The sequence below is a fragment of the Zophobas morio genome, unplaced genomic scaffold (assembly GCF_036711695.1).
Source record: "Zophobas morio isolate AGI-343-1 ecotype UQ-CSIRO unplaced genomic scaffold, CSIRO_AGI_Zmor_V1 ptg000143l, whole genome shotgun sequence".
Lineage (NCBI taxonomy): Eukaryota > Metazoa > Arthropoda > Insecta > Coleoptera > Tenebrionidae > Zophobas > Zophobas morio.
Window position 1 is genome coordinate 36,107 of NW_026972247.1, and position 20,520 is coordinate 56,626.

The following is a 20,520-nucleotide window of genomic DNA, read 5'->3' on the forward strand; positions in this document are numbered from 1 at the left end:
TCTTGAAACAGAGATGTAAAATCCATGGAGTGCAAAGATATCACAACTCCAAAAATATGTTTTCTCTCATTATATAAGAATTTATCTATAACTTTTTTCTTTTCAAATCTAAGATTAACTTATAAGACGATTGAAGAAAAGTGGAAAAGGACAAAAATTTCTCTAGTTAACTATCCTAGGCGCCTCTTTATGATGTGGATTTTTTACTCTTAAAGAAAGAAATTACCTGAAGAATTTTAGCTTTGTATACCTGGAAAAGAATGGAGAAAGTATATAATTAATTTTAAATTGATCTTAAGAAAACCGAAAGTTCGCGTACAGTCATTTTTATGGCCACAAATAGGTGGTTGATAGCTGAATTTGCTAGCCTGAGGGCTTTCTTATTCATAACGAGTCCTCAAATGCCCCGGAGAGACAAAGAGAGGGGCTCAAAGAGTATAGTTTGCTTTGGTTTTATAAGAATAGGAGAATCAAGAAAACTTTAGACTGAACTCCTAAAGAAAGTAGAACAAAACTTAAGTCTACTAAATTTTCGGTTATGAAAAACTTATCCTTAGAACCAAAATTCAGTGATAATACAACTCCTAAAACCAGTAAGATAATAAAAATTAATTGATTTTAGCGATAAAAAAATGTTTAAAAGTAAAAAGTACCCATAAAAAGTGAAAAGAAAAAAGAAAAGATCAAAGGAAGAGTACGAAGCCCTTGAAACATTCCAAGTGTTCCCTCTAAAAGAAAACTTTAAATTTTTTAAAATAACTTTGTCTATGAAGCTGAAGTCTACAACCCCTCGGACAACTTTCCAACAATCACAAGAACAGTAAAAACAACATACTCTGCGATCACTGCTTGTTATATTGATAAGAAGCCTGTCAATGTGATTGAGAGGACTGAGAACCATTTGGCTATGAATTTTAGACAGAGCACTCCGTCCTATCCGACTTTTGTTCTAAAACGCAGAATGCATTCCAAGCCGGAAACATGAGTTGCAGTGGTTGATGCTGGGTAAAAGATTTGACCTGTGTTATTAGTAAAACTCGTCTTTTTTCCAGATCTCCACAGTTCTACAACTTCTCGAAGTTGAAACGCCACTATTCTGGCCAGATGAAATATATAACACAGAGTGCTATCTTTCTCAGCCCTGCTAAGCATAAGAGTGGTTTGGGTTCTCCTATAATTCGCAAATTATACCCGTGTCCGTGAGTGCAGCTTAATTTTCCAGGAAGCCGCTCGAAATATAAGATCTTGATGGATACCTCTTGACCGTTTAATGTGGAAAGCCTAACTGCAAGTTTCCCCTCCAAAACAGCGGTGTCGACTAGCCACACGGCCATATCCTTCAGACAAACACCGATGAGCGCGAACTGTGTGTCTTAGTGTCACTGAACCCAAGACACATCCGTGAAGACAAATACACATAGTATGTAGTACACCGCGTCTTCTTAAGAAATTCATAATTCAACGGCAATCGAAGCTATTACTTACTCTCGTCGGGCCATCTTCCAGTTCTGCTTGAGCTGGAAGACGGAAAGGAGGTATCAATGACTTATACCAGGAGTTTTACTATATAGTCTAAATTCGCTGAAGCTGTTGAGACGGCCCTTATAAAATCTTCAGCGTTACTAAGGATGCCCATCCTACTAGAAGTGAATGTTGCTGAATACGAGGGAGCTTTGATCATGTGAAATATAAATTTAAATGAAGCTTAGGCTAACATGGCTGAGTTCACTTAACAAGGAGTTGAACTGAACAATATTAATACCGGCAGAATTAACTTTACTTAATGGCACTGTCATATATAGTACTATTATATGGAAAACTTCATCCACAAAATCGAATATATAGTTGTACTAAAACATTATTTATGACACGTAGAGCAAATACTTGGTGGATTGTTAGAGAGTAATTTATTGTTATATAACCGTTCGATGAGGATAAACAAGGATTTCGATGAACAAATTAACTGAATGAATTTTTTTTCGCTCTTGAGATGCACGTAATTTAGGAAAGTCGAAAGTAGCGTTACGCGCGTATCGAAAGGTATGCTTTAAAAAATGGTTAAAACCGAGTTTGGCTTTACTCCTTTGGCAGATTCTATCTTACCTGTAGTCTCAAACAACTAGGCAACCTATAAAGTCTTTTAAAAATTGTGTTATGAGGGGCCTTTAATAAATTTTTAAAAACTTTGAAATGCAGTATTATATTTCTAATGTAATTAATATGAATATTAATATTAACAATATAATCATAGCTCGTTTCAATCTTTTTTGAAATTCTTTTATTTAGTTTAGCATTTTTTCTTATACCTTTTTTATACAAGTTTTTATGTTCATCTATTTTCGTCACTTTCTTTTTAATATAACACCAGTTACTTGGATCGCACTATTATCTCCAGCTAATTTACTATTAATAAGTATTAAATGTTATCTCTTCCTCAATATTGTAACATCCATAGTATATTAGAAAATAATAATTTTTAAATAGCGTTATTACCTAGTATAGTTAATAAGTTGAAATAAAAAAAATAAGTATATAAAACACAATATTAGTATTATATATAGTAATATTTTATTTTTTATATACAACTATGTTTATAAGAACTTTGCAAGTTTTATTATTATTACCATTTTTTTTATATGAAGACCACAGCTCAGTGATTTAACTTAAAAAAAACTTTTAAAGCACTAATTAATATATATATATACATGAACGCAGTATAAGTAGTTCTTGTTAAAGAAAACCTAAAAGCACTTTTTTTGGATTGCCATTTACCAAGCTCAAGCCTATAAAATTATTAAAATTTACTCAAATATTCTTAACAAGTAAAACTTTTGACGTTTAACAAATAATAAACTTTTTAGTTGTTCATATGCTTTATCTTAAAAATTACCCCAAAAGCACTTATTTTTGGTTTACCATTTATCAAACTCTGGTTAATAAAATAAAATAAAAATTTACTCTAATATGTTTTACAAACAACTAAAACTTTATAGTTAATTTATTATTTATATATATAAATTGACAAGAAACACGAAAAACTAGAGCAATTTTTTTTTGCAGATAATACCAGGACACATGAAAAGAGTGTATAATAAAATTATACTAAAAAAAACTTCTTTTTTTAATGTTTATAGGTCTATTTTTTATCTTTTTAATAGCTTCCTTTTTAACAATTTTTTCCTAGAATTTAAAAGGTAGTAAAAAAACACTTAAGATTTTTATTATTATTTTAACACCACAGGTTCGAGTTAGTTATAAAGATAGAATTTTATATAGCAAAAAAACTTAATTAATACTAATGAATTAGCACTTTATAATAATATTTAGTAGAAGAAAGATAATGTATGATTCCAGTTAAAACGCATAAAAGATATAGACAACTTTTTGGCACAAGGAATAGTTATTAACTCTCCAATCCACTAAAAATACAATGAAACGCCATAAGCTAACAGTGATAGAGACAAGAAATGAAAGCAAAAGGCTAAACCGGAAGAATAGCGATATATTAGCACTTACTGAACATAAAACTATGGGAGGAGACGAATATATGGTCCAATACAAAAAAAAATTGTTTATCAATCTTAAAACTCGAACGGAGTTTAAACCGATGAGATTGAGGAAATTCCCAGAATGAGCATTTTATAAAAGAACCTCTGTATAAGGCTCGTTAAACTGACATGCTTCCAATAAATTCGGTATTGACCTTCGTTATATTCAAAGAAATGCCAGTAAGACTAAAAATATCACAACCACATCTTACGTGTCGATTTTACAAGATATATTGTTTCCGAAAACTATATAATATATGTAAACAAAAGGAATAATAGGAATTTATCGTAAACACAAAAAAACTGTAATGATTTAGCCGGTGAGGGGCACAGCCCACATCTGAATAAGCAAACAAAAAGAAGAAAAAGATAGGTGTGCGGCCCCGCCTCCCTTTAAAACACTAAACAGTAATTTGCCCTCAAGCGCTCAACCCCTAATAAAAACGTACAAAATTGAACACAAAAGATATTAAAGGAACAACTTAAAGAGAAGATGTTTTACATATCATTGTAGCTTTATATATAAATGGATGCTACCAAGGTTTAATTGATACCATGGAAGCAATAAAGGAACATTATGTAATTGACTGTATCGTACTTGGAGTAGCTGCTTTGTTTATAAATAGAATAAATAAGGAATTTAACTTCGAAAAATGGATTGTTCGACTAAAAGAATATTCGACATCTTTATAAAACAGAAAAAAACTATATATATGCCCAGCACCAAAAAATAGAACATTTAAATAACCAGGTCGATATTATTTAAAAAAAAGCTTACAAAGTTTTTATCAGTAAATAACATTTAAAACGGCTGCCCGACCATTCAAAAGAAGAGGCACCGAAGAATATTACAGCTTCTCGACTCACTCAGAATAGAGATAGCTCTAGACAAAATATAGCATACACTGCGACTATTGATTTTTGCATGGTTACGATGGTTCATATATAAATGCTGCAAGTAGATTTTTAGTTATTATATACGTTTATTTTTCGACCTCACAAGCGTAGTTCACTAAAATTTTTTTTAGCGTCTGTAAACGAAATAGGTGGAGGAAAGGAATAAAGATTTATTAATTTAGCCTGCGCTAGGCTCCAGGGTTTAATATTATCTTTAAACAAAGGACTCTTATATACCAACAAAACATACAAAAATTTTTATTGGGAAAATTTAAAATTTCGGCCTGCAAATAGATTAAATGCTTGTTGTGTTTGTGTATGTAAATGTGTGATAACATTGTTAAGTATCCTCTCAGGTAACTGTTTTAAAAAATGTAAAGGATGGGATAATTTGTTTCTTTTTCTCTGCTTTACACTACGAGGTACAGTGATAAGTATAATCAAACGAAAATCTCTATATATTTATATTATTTTTTAAGCCCGAAACAAATGTTTTTAGCGTCGCGAGAGAAAACAGAGTGTAGAGAAAAACAAATAAACAATTACGCTTATGAAATTATACCCAAAACTATTATTGTACTGCATTTTAACGCATTTTTATAGAAAAGATTTACATTTTTATTTAATTCTGTTGTGTGGGATAAACCTTGAAGGGTCACAGATATACTTATTTTTATCAATAGATATAAACTTTACTTGAAGCTTTTTATATTTACTTTAAAAAGAGGTAAAGTTATATTATTATCTTTATATTTTCTCTCATAAATTTTGTAAATTACTCTAAAACCTGTTTTTACCTAATAAATGAATAAAGAAATGACCGACTTTTAAGCACAAATAACCACTAATTTTTAAGAAATTGTATGTAGTTTGCCAAATCAAATAGAAGAAAATATATAGTTAATAAAAAAAATTTAGAAATTCCTTATTAGCCAATCAAGTTAAAGTTATAAGCATCTTATAATTCTTTATTATTGCTGTTTACTTTTTCTTTTTCTTTCAATTGCATCTGCAGTTTTATATATTAAGTAATAATAATAATAAATAATAATAATAATAAAAGTACATCCGTCTCTAAAATAGTCAAAATTTCCTTCAACTTTTCTTCGGATATTTTTTGTGCATTTGAAAAGGTGTTTAAGTTTTGATTATCAAAACTTTCCTCTCGTAAAACGGAATACGCCTTTAATAGTGATAGTAATAATAATAATAATAATAATAATAATAATAATAACTTTTTCAAAAGCTTCTCCTTCTAAAAGATTTTCCTTAAGCATATATTCTAACTGGCGTTGCACAAATCTTCAATATTATTATTATTTATTACTATTATTATTATTTTTTATCAATACTGGTATTATTTTTATTTTCTTCATTATTATTATCATAATATTTATTTTATTGTATATGTTTTTTATTTTTATAATATTATTGATACTTTTTTATAAATTTTATTATTAATATTATTTTATAAATATTTATTATTTTTTTTATTATTTACTTATTTATTTATATTTATTGAATTTTATTATATATATACTATTTTGTTAAAATCTCTTTTGTTAAAAAATTAATATTTATTAGGTTTTATTAATATAAGCCATTGCATATTATATTACTTATCATTATTATTATTATTACTATAAAATATAATTTCTGATATATTTTTTATTTTAATTTAATAATAATAATATTTATTATACCGATCGCAAATAGTTTCATCAGAATCAAAAAGAGACAACAAATATTTTCGGGGGACTTTTTCAAAAAATTTCCTAAAATTCAGAATTATTAAAAAAATTAAACACGAAAAAAATTGGCCGATTAGGAACTTTCGATAAGGATCTTCAGGAAAAGTAATTTCGCGAACTTTTCCAGAAGGCCTTCCAGCGTAGCCAATAGGAGGAACCTGGAAAAGTTTAATAATAATATTATTAACGGTATTAATAATAAAAAGTTTTTATAATTTTTTTTTTTTAGATTATAAATTTAATAATTTTTTTTAAAATAATAATATAAATAAAGATTTAAGATAATATGAAAAATTATAAATCTATTTAAAAAATTAAAAATGCTTCTATTAAAAATAATTAAAGTTTTTTATATAAAATTAAAAAAAGTCATAAACTTTAGTAGTAATAATAATGAAAGTTTTAATAAAATTTCTAAAATTATAAATTAATTAATTTTTATAAAAAAAATTTTAAACTAAAACGCTTAACTTTTTAAAAAAAATATAAATATAAATAAAACTTCAAATTATAAAAAAAATAATAATAAAAAAATTTATAATAAATTTGTAAAAAAAGTTAGTTTTCATAATAATAATAATAATAATAATAATAATAATAAATGATTTATTCAATATATAATTATAAGCTGAATAAATTTATATAAAAAATTAAAATTTCTTTTTAAGTAAAAATTAAAACAAAATTTAAATATTTTAAAATGCAATGAAATGAATTATTTTTGTACTAAAAAAATAACAACTACAAAAAATAATTTAAAAAACTTATAAAACTTTAAAATATAAAAAATTTTTTTATTATTTTTTTAAAATAAAAAATAAAAAATATAAAGAAATTTATTTTTATAAAAATTTTATAAAAAGATTTAAATTATCTTTAAAATGAATTTAAAAAATAAAGGTTTATATAACAAATATTGTTTACGTATTAATAATTAAAATAAATAAAAAAAGCTGTAATAAAAAATATTTTTATAATAAATTTTAATAAAAATAATAATTTTAAAATTTTAAAATTAAAAAAAAATTACCATAAATTTTTACATAAGAAACATAAATTTAAATAATTTGAATATAATATTTTTACAATATTCATAAAATTTTATGATTTACTAAAAAATATATATATAATTATTATGAATTAATAAAATATTTAAATAAAAATAATTACTTATAACTTTAAATTTATAACCTTCAATAAAAAATATATATATAAAATTTATAAAATTTTTTATAAAAAACTAAAAAATATTAAAAAAAATTAATTTATAAATAACTTATGTCAAAAAAAAAATTTGAAATTAATATTTTATATGAAATACTTTAAAAAATTTTACAAAATACAAAAGATGAAATAACTAATTATATTTATTATGAATTAATAGAATAAAATTAACAAATAAAATCTGAATTCCAATAATTTAATTATAAAATATTAATATTAATTATAAATTTTATAAAACAATATAAAATGTAAATAAATAAATTAATTTGTAATTATTAGAATTAAAAAATTATAAGAAATTATTAGTAAGAGTTTAGTAAACTCTACAAAAAAAAATTTCTACAGGAAAATATAAAAACATAATTTTTCAAAAACAAATATGAAAAATATTAAAAATTTATGAATATAAGAAATGAAATATTTTGTGGGGAGCAAACAAAGTTAAATAATATTTATACTAAATACACAAAAAAAATTATAATTATTTAAAAATAATTAAAAAAATAATTAAATTTTTGAAAATATAAAAATATATATTAAGTAAATTTTTATAAGAAGCAACAAATGCTAAACTAATTATATAAACGTTATAATAAAATTATTATGAATTAAAAATATATTTTAGATATTTATATAAGCAAAAAGAGCTATAATAATTTGTATACTATATATAAAAAAGTTATTATAAACATAAATACAAAAAATTATAGTAAAATGGATACCAACTATATTAAAGTTATTATATATATTTAAATATAATTAAAAAATATAATAAAATTATTAAGAAAAATTTAATGTGGAAGCAAAAATTACAATAAATTGTATACAAAATACCTAAAGTTATTATAAAAATTCAAAAATAACAGAAAAATATATTTTTTAACTAAATTTATAAAAAAAGCAAAAATATAATAATTATTATATAATTTATTTAATTTTAAAATGGCCACCGCTTCAACAGAGGAAAGCCAAGAAGGCTTCGGGATAATACCAGCTTTATACAATTCTTTCGCTCTCCATTTTAATAAAACTTTTATAAATATAAAATGCAACTAAAAAAATGATTTGAATAGTCAAATAAAACCTTTTTATAACTGCTATGACCATTTAAAACAATTGTAGAAACGCGATAAATATTTACCTAAAAAATTTTATAAATGAATACTTTGAATTAATAAAAAAAATAAATTAAAACCTTAATAAATTAAATTATAATTTTTTTGTTATTTCTTTTTTCTTATTAAAGTAATTCTTAATTTAATTTATTAAAATATAAAACTGAACAACTAATAGCGAATCTACACTTCCCAAAAATATATGAAGTAAAAATTCCAAACCTATAAATTTTTATTATACATAACATATTGTAGATAGTAAAAGTGTACTTTAATCCTTTAAACTTTAAATATATTTCATTTACTTTCAATTAAATTTTAAAAGTTACATGTAATATTTAAAAAATATATCTTTGTTTAAAGTTTTTTAACTATACAATAGCTCTTTTACTTAGTTCAAATTTCCTAGTATACCTTAATTTTTCTACTAAATTAAAATAAACAAGGCGGAAACAAAAAACTACTTACAAAAAAGAAAAAGACAAATAAAGGGTAGACGCCTAATACGAAACTCGCTATCGAAGTACTCATGATATAGATACTAAAGAGAAAATCCGTATTTACGTTGGAGTGGTTTAGCTTTCAGCTCAGCATTATTTAGTGTATATCCGTAGTTTTTTTAAATTTTTCTATTAAATAAGTGATAAAGATAGTTAACTTAACGTAATTTTTTAAAATGCTAAAAGTTAATTTAAATCTTTTTTCTTGTCAAAAAAAAAATTATAAATGGGAACTGTTTTTAAATTATTGAAAAAGATTTTAAGATCGTTTTATTATCCTTCTGTAGGTGATTCTATATTTATTGGAGTTTAAGTATACGGATTTTTAGAACTGAAAATTTTTTACGCTTAACCGTTTACGAATTGCTTGTTAAAAGTATGTGCGCTCCTTCAATGTTAACTGACTTTACAAAACGAACGTAACGAAGAGGAGCTATTGAAGAAAATTACAATCTATAAACTTTTTATTTACTGAAAGTAGTAGTTCAATTTTTTTTTTAATATAAATGCAGTGTTAAAACAAGTTTATAAAATAATTGTCGCGTAACGGGATAATTAGCAGAATGCTCCAATCTAATTACTTAGTTTTTTCTAACTTTCCTAGTAATTCTTTGTATTCTCTAAAACAAAGTTAATATTCAGTTGTCTGTACGCTTACATTACTCTACTTTCAACTATTACTTGCTATTATTGTATTATGCTAGGATCTTTAATTTATAGTTTTTTACTCAACTTCTTAACAACTGTATATATTAACCTTTTTGCAAAACAGAATTAATACAACTTAAAAAAAAAGTTCTTTTTTTTTTGGTTGCTTACGATAAGAAAAACCTTAGCCTGCCTTGATACAGGAAGTATTCCACTCGCAATGCTATCAACTTCCTAAAATTAAAACAATTCTCTCATTATTTAAAGATTCGCATCGTAATTTAGAAAAATCTTTCTGTATGTATAACTTTTTATTGGCCGCAATTTGTATAAGAGATTATAAGATTAAGCTGTTATATAATTATTAAATTCAAAAAAAGCGGCTAGATACTGGTCAACTTAAAAGTAGAGATATACAATAAATAATAAGAGGAAAAAAAAAAATTAATTTATTAAAATTAGTAATTGCCACCGAAATTTAGGCCTCATCATGCGCTAGTAAGTCACTTATCAATTTTAAATAAACTTTTCTCTTAATTTTACTTCTGTAATAGAATAGTGACATTATTAAGCTAAGCAAAGATGAGAGTACGAGGACAGAAAGTGTGACAAGCAATGCAATCCAGAGAGCCTTAGGTGGCCGGTCCCAGGGAGTATACTTTTTATTTGGAACTCTTTCTTTAGATTTCGTAATGGTTGGCACTAAAGGTTCAGCTTTAATTGAATTTCTCCAGTAATTAAGTTCACCCGAAACTTCTTCGCTGGCACTACTAAGCTTGGGTTTAACCATAAACTGGTTCAGGGCGTGTATTGAGCGCAGCGGAGAGGCCTGCTCAGCAGTATTATCGTTTGGAAAGTCTTTTGATACATCCACCGAATATCCCGATGACGTAGGGCCGGAGTTCTTAGAATAAAACAAGACTCTTATTCGCATCTCGTCAGCTAAATTTAACTCTCGCAACAGATTGGTGGAATTTGAAGCATTCGTTTGGTTATTGGTCTTTTCCTCGTCCTATAGAATGACTTCCTCTAAATAAATTATTACTTTACAATAAATGCTATGGAGTTACCAAAGCTGAGCTTAGCTCAAGTTTTACTTTATTAGTGCCCGTCACGTTTTTTACTACTGCACCAAAGTTATGCAGAATCTGCGAGAAGGACTTTCCTGCCAGGCTGTTCTCTTGCAGTTTCACCGTGACTTCCGACTCTACGGTGTCAACTTCGGTAGCGCCCACTAAAAATTCGTTTGTAACGCAGTCCTCTAATTTATTGCCCTTACAAAAAATTATTTTTTATTAGCATTTTTTTATTTTTAATATTTAGATGAAAAATATAATATGCTTCTGGGATTTATTATACTTTCTCATGTAATTACCACTAAATCCTCAACATCACACAATTCAACCTTCACTAATTGGCCCATGAGGGCCTCAAGGTTAATAAGCGCGGTGGGAAAAATTCGCACTACGTTATCTTTGCAATACAAATTAAGTTTGGCCATGCCAGCTTCAGCCTTGCTCTGGTCGTAATAGTAAATCTCCGAGTATTCTGAACTTTCATAGCTGGAAGTTAACGTAGCTCTCATAGTATAGGGAAGTTCACAGTTTAATATTTCGTCAAAGGTAAATTGAATTATTCCGTCAAGCATAAAGAAGTTGTCGGAAGGAGTGGGCTTGCCTAATAATTCTGGTGATATTCTATCAATCTTTCCTTGAATAACGCTGGTTATAGTGTTATCAAAGTTCTTGTTCCCTTTTAATTTATAATTCCGTTAGATTTACATGGCTGGGGTATCGTGGTAAGCTACAAGGGTAAAAAAAAACCTGACGACTGGCACTGAGCTTGTACCCTCAACTCGTAATTGCCGCTAAGGAGGGAGGACGTGTCCCAATAAAGCTTTGAGATACCAGAAGACGTTTCCTCATTGTCTATTCCAAGTTGTTTATTATAAAAATAGGCAAGAACATTTCCGGTATTTTCTAAGTCTTTTTTAGAAGGTATCCTCCATTCGCGCTCGCCAACAAGTCGGTACTCAAGGAAAACTTTTTCAAGTCGTTCAAGTTCTTTAAAACTTGTTTTTCCCATATTTTTGATTTCCACTGCCAGCGCGTCTTCTTGATCTTCCAACCCCAACGTTGGATTCTTAGACAGCGAAAAAGTCTGGTACTAATAAATTTCATATATATAAATATCATTTTAAAAGCGTTTACGAGGAGCATTTATTTGCTTCATAAAGCAATAACAAAAGCAGCTCACGTCGTCCAAGTTTCCCCACCAACGCACGGGAACGCACTCTTCTAGATAGGAGATGGATATATCGATCACACTGCTTAGAGGCGGCCGGAACATGCCGTTTCCGAGGGCTAATTCCCATTCACACTGCGACCTCACTGAAACTTGGACATTTTCGTAGACGTACTCGGAACCTTTGGAAAGTAGAATGAATGGAGTAAAGTTAACTAGCATTACACTATAGTAAAGCCTACATAACGTGTTTGGAAAGCCGCTAAAACAAGAGAGAAGAGAGACCTTACTAACTTATTAAAATTTCAACCTGACTTTGCAGTAAATATGGATACTCGCCGCTTTAATACAGCTGAACTAGTAATTTTTATATATTGCTTTCCTTATTGTTACTAATTTTTTTTATAAATTCTTTTCCTTAGCAACCCTCTAATTGAAACTTATGTTTAATATACCTCGCTTAAGCTCTAAATTAACCACTTGTTTTCCGCCTGGTTGTAGCTTATACATCTGTCCGCCCAAGGCTAAGGGCTTTCCATTCACATCAATTCTTAAATTATGGGGGTTGGTATGACTTTCTAATGATAAAACGGGAGTCACCACATCATTAAAGTTTTCGTTTACAATTTCTAATTGAATGACAGCGATATCATCGGGCATAGCGTTCTCAATGTTTAGTATTTGCCCCTGAGTTGCCCTTAAAAAGATTTTTTCACGTACCACTGTGTTTTCTTCGTGCTACAGAAATGGCTATTATTATCAGAAAAAAAAACAATAACAAAACTTACGGGACACTTGCTTGCACCAGCAACAGTAACAAAAACTGGAGTGCCAAACATCGGGTCTTCGTAAACTTCAACATCAAACTTATCGCCAATATTTGAATCAGAAAGTGTAAAGGATAAGAACTTGCTGTTTTCCTTGGAAATCACCGTGTCTTGCATGACTTCTACTAGATATGTCGTATCTTCAGTATCCTCTTTAACAGTTTTTACAAAGAGCAAGTTTAATTCTCCAGCTTCTATAGAATTTGTCTGCAATTTCGTTGCTGTTCGCTCTGAGGTGGTACCCGACGAGCGAGTTATTTCAGAAATTTTATAAGTAAAAGAATGTCCCCCACCGGAAAACGTTATCCTATTAATGCTACTACTTTTCAAGTTGTTCATAATTCCAAGCGACTCTTCCTCTACACCACCCTCCCTGCGAACCCTGCTTCCATTCCCACTCACGGAAACGGACCTCCTATCGAGATCCTCTTCTCCTTCTGCTTCCATGCAGTCTGTCATATCTAACGGCTGCCCACAGATGGTGTTAAATATGTCTTGAGAAGAACTTTTACACAACTTATTGTCGCTTTTAGTACAAGCCATGGACCTTTGATACTGGAAAACTATATCTAGTTTGTTGTTGCAGTCATCTGGAATTTTATTTATCAATTCTAAGTAGGCCATATCCGCTTCGGGAAAGCAGAGTTTATACTCCAGTCCAAGCACAGCGCTCTTTAAATTTAAAGCTAACGGCCGGGAAAGGGCCTCGATTTTGTTCTGCTCATTCATTTCCACAGTTTTTTTCCATCCTTCTATAGCTTCCGATAAGGTCTATTTTTTTTTTAATGAAAGCGAACTTAAAACTTATACACTAAAATAAAAAAAGGTTTATAAAAAACATTATCCAAGTCCGCGTCGAAGGTCCCGGAGAGTTTCTGGTTCATATTGTCTTGCTTTAGTTTTTCGAGACGAGGAATTTCTTTGTTAAGAATGTCGTACTCGGTTATTAAGGATATGGCATCCGCCGTTTCCTTATCTTCAAACTTCCATTGGTACTCAGGAATCACTTCAATAAAGCACGTGGAAAGCTCCTCACTAATGGGAGTGGCCTCCACGTTAAGGCGTAGCGACTCAAATATTAAAATTCTTAAATTCGGCACTAAAAATAGGTCGCCTCCACCACCACGAGCTCCAGCATAGGAAGAAGTTGATATGGCATAAGAAAACTTGGCTTGCTTAATGTCACTGGAGGACGAGGTGTCCTCCATAGTAGACGACTGTAGAAACCCAATATCGTTCAAGGATAACTTTTTTTTGGTCTTGTGGCAAACCATGGCGGCAGCCGCTCCCCCGCAAAAAAGGCCTAAACAAAAGACATAGTAAGTCACTAATACACCCTGCCAGAAAAAAAAAAGAGTTTACCTTCGGATTCTTCACTAATTTTAACACTATTTCTGCTGTTTGAATCTGTGCTCTTTTTGGTGTACATAGAAAACTCGTTTGAAACAGAAAAACCAGTTTCCAGAGTCGAAAAAGAAGAGTCTCCTGGCGGCTGATGGAGGACCATAAGGGGCTGCCACCGCGGAAGGCCCATGGAGCGCCAGTCGTTACTATTCACCCAGACGCCCTTTACTACCACCGAAAAAATTTCTATGGGATAATAGCGTTGTTCTGTAACTAACTGGAAGTTCAGAAACTTTTTATAAGGAGAAAAATAGTTGGGTTTTTCAGCTAAAACTACTAGAACGCTAATCCCATTTTGTTTAGAAAATTTGTCGGGGGTACAGCCTTGAGTGATATTGCTATTCTTTCTAGAGGAGAAGCAGTATCCACCCTTTTATAAAAAAATTATTATAAGCTTTAAAGCTAGTATAAATAGTATAACATTTTCTCCAACAAAATCGTTGATCACTGCAGTAACATTTTCGTTATACTTTGAGCAGATCATGCCTTTCGGGTAGAACTGCTTGGAGGTAAATGAGGCTACGTAAAACTTTCCTATGTTTAAAGTAATTAATCAACTCAACTAAATTCGATGGGAAGTTTCAGAAAACAATACAATTCACAGCTACCTGATTCTAAAACCGTGCCATAATTATCGCAAGTATTCTCCGGACTCATACCTATCGCACCCTATCGTTAACGTAGATCAGCAGGCACACAGTAGTAAATACTACGTGAGCCTGTGGAAGTCCTCCATGTCAACTCGGTTTTCACTTTTCCTTCGTATTTAAAAGTAATTTGGCCCTCCGTTTCTCGCAAATCTACTTCCTTTCTATTACGAGAAGGGCCAAAAAATTCATTTATATCGTTTATATCGAGAGGGGACACCGTGGGATCTTCGTTTCTTTCTATAATTATAGTGTACCGCATTGGAGGTAGCTTCAGTGATGTAAATAAGGTGTCTGCCTCAATTTTTGCATTAGTGGTAAAGTCGCACGAAGGCGTGGTTATAGTAAATATAGCGCCCAGAAGTGGGATTTTACATTCTCCTCCATAAAAGTTGATTTTTAAAACATTTGTTTTGGTGTTTACAAAATTTAAATACTCGAGCTTTCCGTCGACTGAAAACACCCAGCGATCGTATTTGTTCTGAAGATGCTGTTTAACGCCATTGCCCAGCTCTTTACTATTCGTTTGATATATTTTTTCTTCAGAGTCCACGTAGACGGCTTATTTTATTTAAAACATTTTTTAATAATTACTAAAGATTTAAAATAAATTAACTTACTATACTCCTCTTCGTAATAAGCCTGAAATATGTAAAAGCCTCTTTCATCAGTAATCTTACAAGTTTTTTCACTGTTGGAAGATTTTATTAAACAAACAGTAACATTGGCATCCGGACAAGGAATGTTTCCCGTATTTTTAAATGTAATCTGCCCTTGAACGCTGGCAACGCTCATGTCTTTAATAATAACTGTTTCTATTTTTATAAAAGTTATCTAACATTCGTTTACCTTTAAAAGTTAGTTAAAAAAAACCTTCGCTTAAATGAGAAACTTTGAACGTAACACCCGCGCACTCCAAAGCGGATTTAGTAGCATCACTGGAGGGGAGGCACAGCAGCTGATGCTCAAAGTTATTAACTTTTTTACTGGGTAACACCACCACTTCGTTAATTTCATAAAAACTTTCTGTAGTAAGTGAAACCGAAGCCGTTCCCGACTGGTCAGTCACGTCTACATCTGCAAACTAAGAAGCTCCTTTTAGTAATAAACTGCTTGTGTTTAAAATCACAATTAATTTTTTCAAGTTATGGAAAATTATTATTACTATTTTTCAATATAAGAATTTTTTTTACAGTAATATATATAAATATTCTGAACTCCATCCTCACCTTTCTTCCGTTAATTAAAATAGACACCGAATATTGAGAAAACGGTAATTGGGTGGAGGAATCTGCTACCTAACCATTAACAAGGAAACTTTATGGCAAAGTACAAGAGTACTCAGGAGGAGAAAATTTTTTACCAAGCCGCGTATTCTCAGCTTAGCAACCCAAGGAACCGTAAAAGTAGTATAAATGGGGAGCTGATCGGGCTCGAAAGCTGAAACCAGCTGAGGTAAAGTCAAGTGGTTAATTTCAATCTTGTACTGAATTTGGGTGCCCACGGGATAAGCATTGACGTAGACTTCATCGCAAACAGTGCTTTCTACGTATCTTATTATTTTTATATGAAATTTAAAAGGCTGTCATAAAATAAATGTCTCGGTAAGTGTGTTACTTAATGTTTACTTACTTATAAAGAGCTTTAAAGAAGTTATTTTTATAATTTTTTATATATAATAAATATCCCTCAGAAAGTTAAAAACTAATTTTTAATTGTAAAAATTTATTCAATAGGCTCGGTTTGTAACAAAGGCTACTGTACCAACTCGAAAGTGTTAAAAAACAAATATCTTTTTTTTACTTATTTCGCCCCTCCGGTTTATATTAGTCGCACTAAAAATTATTATACTATTACTTTTTACTAGCTCCTACGTTATTCTTTCTGTATTATTTTAATAATATTATTATTGACATAAGGGTCGCTATACTATATTTTTTATATTAACAGTGCTCTTACACAGGAAAGATTCACTTAATAACCTTACCTATTTAAAGTTATATATTAATAACTTTCTACCTGCAGTTAGTAACATCCGAAATGTAGGTTCCTAAATTTTCAAAATTTTCATTTTTTGAGTTTACAGGTCTCTTTGAAATGGAATATTTTTCGTCACAATGAGAATTATCAATCCACCTTTTTTTAAAACAAAAAAGTTATATTTTTTTTTCTTAATTAGTATCCACTGCATCTAACAAGTCTGCTATTGACCATACCTCGGGCATATCCTCAAGTTAACTTTATCGAAGAAAATTCTCTTTTCCCCTAAAGACTCGTTTCCAAAAGTAGGCGCGTCATTCCTGGAACCATCGCAACTGCAGTTTTTCGCATACACCAATCTAGCCCATTGATCAGATTTCTTTTTCCCAATGTCATCATAGAATAGTCTAAGCCAGTAGGTTGAAGCCCCAGCCAGTTCCAAGTTCTTTAAAAATTTGAAAAATTAATATTTTGTTCACCATAAAATTGTTATGATATTAGTTACCGATCCTTTCAGGCGTATTACTTGATTAGAAGAGTTGCCCTCATTTTCTTTCAATGGGGTAACGTCAGGACTTAGGTAATAATCCTCTAAAACTTGGTAAGAAGCAGATTTGGAGAGGGTAAACTTTGCCTTTTTGTTAACATCGGGTTTCGTCCGGCCTTCATCACCCCCTTTAGACACAAAGAACTGGAAGGTCATGTAATCAATGTCGTTTAAATCAATTTCAGGCAAAGTGACATCGAGCATAAATATATTGCTATCGGCTGTGGGAACCATGACTAACTCGATCGGCTTGCATCCTCCAAGCGAGTCAGGGTATTGATCTTGTGTACAAGTTACTGCGTAAAAAATATTATTATAATCAAAAATGCACTCTATAAGAAAACGGATATCTTACAGCATACTGAATAGGAAACGCCATGTGGAGAAAGTTCTCTGTTATCCAGCAGAGTTACCTTTCTGTTATAAAAGGACCCTCTGCGACAGTAGCAAGAGTTATCGGATTCTAAAACAGGATAACCATCCTGATTTTCGAAGCATTCTTTACAATTATTTATAGTTCCCTGAGGTTTTCCCTCAACAATAGCTAAGGCGCAGCCATTCTCTAGCCCTATTAATTTGTTAAATTAAACCTAACACAGAAGGTAAAAAGGGAGGCAAAATAACCGATGTCCTGTTTTAATATTTAAATATAGTAATTTGCAAATATGGACAAAATATTACTTAAATTAACAAAAATACACCATTTTACAACTTACTTATCGGACATTCACTTGATACAGGCAACGATGTAAACCCGAGGTCACACTTTTTTTTTATCGTGTAAGGAAGCTCATCGTTTTCGTCGTTAAAGCACATGTAACCGACTTCACAGGGTTTTTTTTTATTTTTGTCACAAATGTAACCATCAGGACAGTCTTTTAATACCAATTATTTAAGGAAACGTTTATACTCGCAAGTAAATGGCATCAACATGATGTACCTTCACACTTTTGCTGGCAGATATTTTGGGTAAGAGTTTTTTCATAGACACATACATTAGAAGGAAGCATATACGAGCCCGTATCGCACCAGCATAAACCTTCCTCTTCATACATTCCTGTTCCACATGACAACGAAAGTTTTGCGAAGGAAGGATAAATCGTTTCCGATCTCTCGCCCGCCACAAAGAGATCCATTAATGCATAACCAATGGGAGCGTCTATAGTCTGTCCAGGTGACACACCGCTCATAGAATCTATAGTCCCATGATTTACTAGTTGAGAATGATAAGTGGCCTATTTATATTAAAAAACAAGAACAAAAACATGAATTAAAAACCGAAAACTATAATGTTTAATTTATGTGTACACCTTAGTTCCCGCTAGGGAAATTTCATCAATCCAGCGATGTGGTGTACCCCAACCAAAAATGCTAATATTAGTATAAGTTTTTAATTTTTTACACTGTTTTAACAAAAAAAAAAACTGAAAAAATACCTCTAACGAAATAGTAATATATATAATGTCATTACCCTGTTTTATATTTTTTTTCTGTTGCCCTTAGATGTCCGGACCATATACCCATAAAGTCTTCATCTTTACTACCAGCATAAGTAGTTGGTGACCGTTCATCTTCATCTACATAGCACCCAAAATAAACGTTTCCTGAGTAAAAGGGTTTGCGAATGCAAAAATACTCTAATCCAAATATATTGTAAGGGAATTCAAAATTTAAGTCTTCTTTTATAATAGGTTCAAAAGGCTTCATGGCTGTGCGGTATTTACAGCATTGTATAGTAATAAAGCTACGCTTTGTACTATAATATAGAGAAGTTATAAATTGATCGCGCTGAGGGCAAGAGTTAGACGAGCCTTTGTCAATGACCTTTTTTTCGCAATCGTAAGTCGTAAGTGCTATGTCATCACCACATACATATTTTAAGCAACTAATAAGTATCACTGTATAATATAATACAACGAACATTTTGACTTTTTGAAAGAGGTAGACATCCACAAAAGTTTTTATGCAATTTTATTTTCTCTTATTCTACAGTAAGAAGTCAGAAGCATATTATAGGGGTATGAATTAAAACAATAATTGATTGTTTCTTTTAGCTATAAAATTTTATATGGAACTAGCTTTTATGTATTAAAACCTTAAAGCGGTAATTACTCAAAAATTTTAAGTTAACCTAATTAGGTTTATTAATATTAAGCCTATAATTGTTTGTTACAGTAAGTCACATGATCAAAATTTATAGTTTAGCCTTATTACGAAATTTATTAGTTGGTGCAATGATATTATTTTTGTATTTAACAGAGAAGAAAAGGAAGAGGGAAGGTCATTTCTACCTCTCCATTTCATTCAGTTCTTACACTTTAAATTACTAAAAATTTTTATGATCAGTGCTTATTTACGCTTAAAATTAAGTTCCACCAATTACTTTTTACAAACATTAATAAATTTTTGGTCACTTTCGACCTATAACACCAAAAATATATATACGTAGTTTACTAGTTTACAGTTCAGGACATTTTGCATGTTTAAGTAAGCCACTCTCGTTCATATTAATTTGAAATTTTTATATATATATATATAGTAGTGATCTAGCCGGTCTTTAACTTTTATTAATTATAAATTCAAAATAGTTATATGAGCCCTGCTTTTATGTAAACTTTCATGGTAGCCATGTGAGTGATATCGTGATTAAAAGGTAGCGCCCGATGAAATCTATTTAGTAAACCCTAAGTTAATTAAGCATTTTTTAATTTAACAAAACCAATTAGTGAATTTTTTAAAAATCAAGTTACTTATTCTTTATAAAAAGCACAATTATAAGTCTCTGCAGTATGAAAATATACCTCATCAGTTAGTGCATATGTAAGTGCGATAGTACAGTTATCTTGCATGTCTATTAAATCTTTGTAATAAAACAAATAGTCCTGTTTTAGTGCATGAAGCTATTAAACTCAAATGGTAAAATTCCAATTAAAGTCCTAAAAAAATTTTAAAAATTCTAAGCACAGTTTCTTTGTGGGTTATGATTGTTATCATTTCAAATGACTGGTGCAAAATTAAAGCAAAAATAAAATAAATAGTAAACCTAAATTTTTTTTTTTTTAAGAATGTGTTATAAAAATGTTTTTTCGCTTATGTCATAAATGCGCTTACAACAGCAACATTATGTATTTTTTTAAGATTTTTTAATGACTTTTACATCATAAGAGAGTTTTTAGCACAAGAATGCT

The 20,520-nt window shown here is 29.9% G+C and overlaps 1 protein-coding gene and 2 long non-coding RNA genes across 3 annotated transcripts; all 3 read right to left on the reverse strand.

Moving 5' to 3' along the window:
* Positions 1-5,540: 5,540 nt before the first annotated feature.
* LOC135145309 (uncharacterized) lies at positions 5,541-8,561 on the reverse strand. Its single transcript, XR_010283405.1, has 6 exons — positions 8,505-8,561; positions 8,371-8,434; positions 6,278-6,354; positions 6,149-6,220; positions 5,681-5,747; positions 5,541-5,628 (listed from the first exon to the last, which is right to left on the reverse strand). It is a non-coding gene; the product is annotated as an uncharacterized LOC135145309 (long non-coding RNA).
* A 1,600-nt stretch (positions 8,562-10,161) lies between these two features.
* On the reverse strand, positions 10,162-14,339 carry LOC135145311 (uncharacterized). Its single transcript, XM_064077424.1, has 9 exons — positions 14,117-14,339; positions 13,594-14,057; positions 12,716-13,525; positions 12,383-12,665; positions 11,940-12,109; positions 11,507-11,849; positions 11,059-11,435; positions 10,754-10,957; positions 10,162-10,695 (listed from the first exon to the last, which is right to left on the reverse strand). The coding sequence occupies exons 1-9, from the start codon at positions 14,286-14,288 to the stop codon at positions 10,162-10,164; spliced, it is 3,357 nt and encodes a 1,118-aa protein (XP_063933494.1). The 5' UTR covers positions 14,289-14,339.
* Positions 14,340-14,437: 98 nt separating this feature from the next.
* Positions 14,438-14,817, reverse strand: LOC135145310 (uncharacterized). The gene is made up of 3 exons (XR_010283406.1): positions 14,767-14,817; positions 14,580-14,692; positions 14,438-14,528 (listed from the first exon to the last, which is right to left on the reverse strand). It is a non-coding gene; the product is annotated as an uncharacterized LOC135145310 (long non-coding RNA).
* Positions 14,818-20,520: the final 5,703 nt, after the last annotated feature.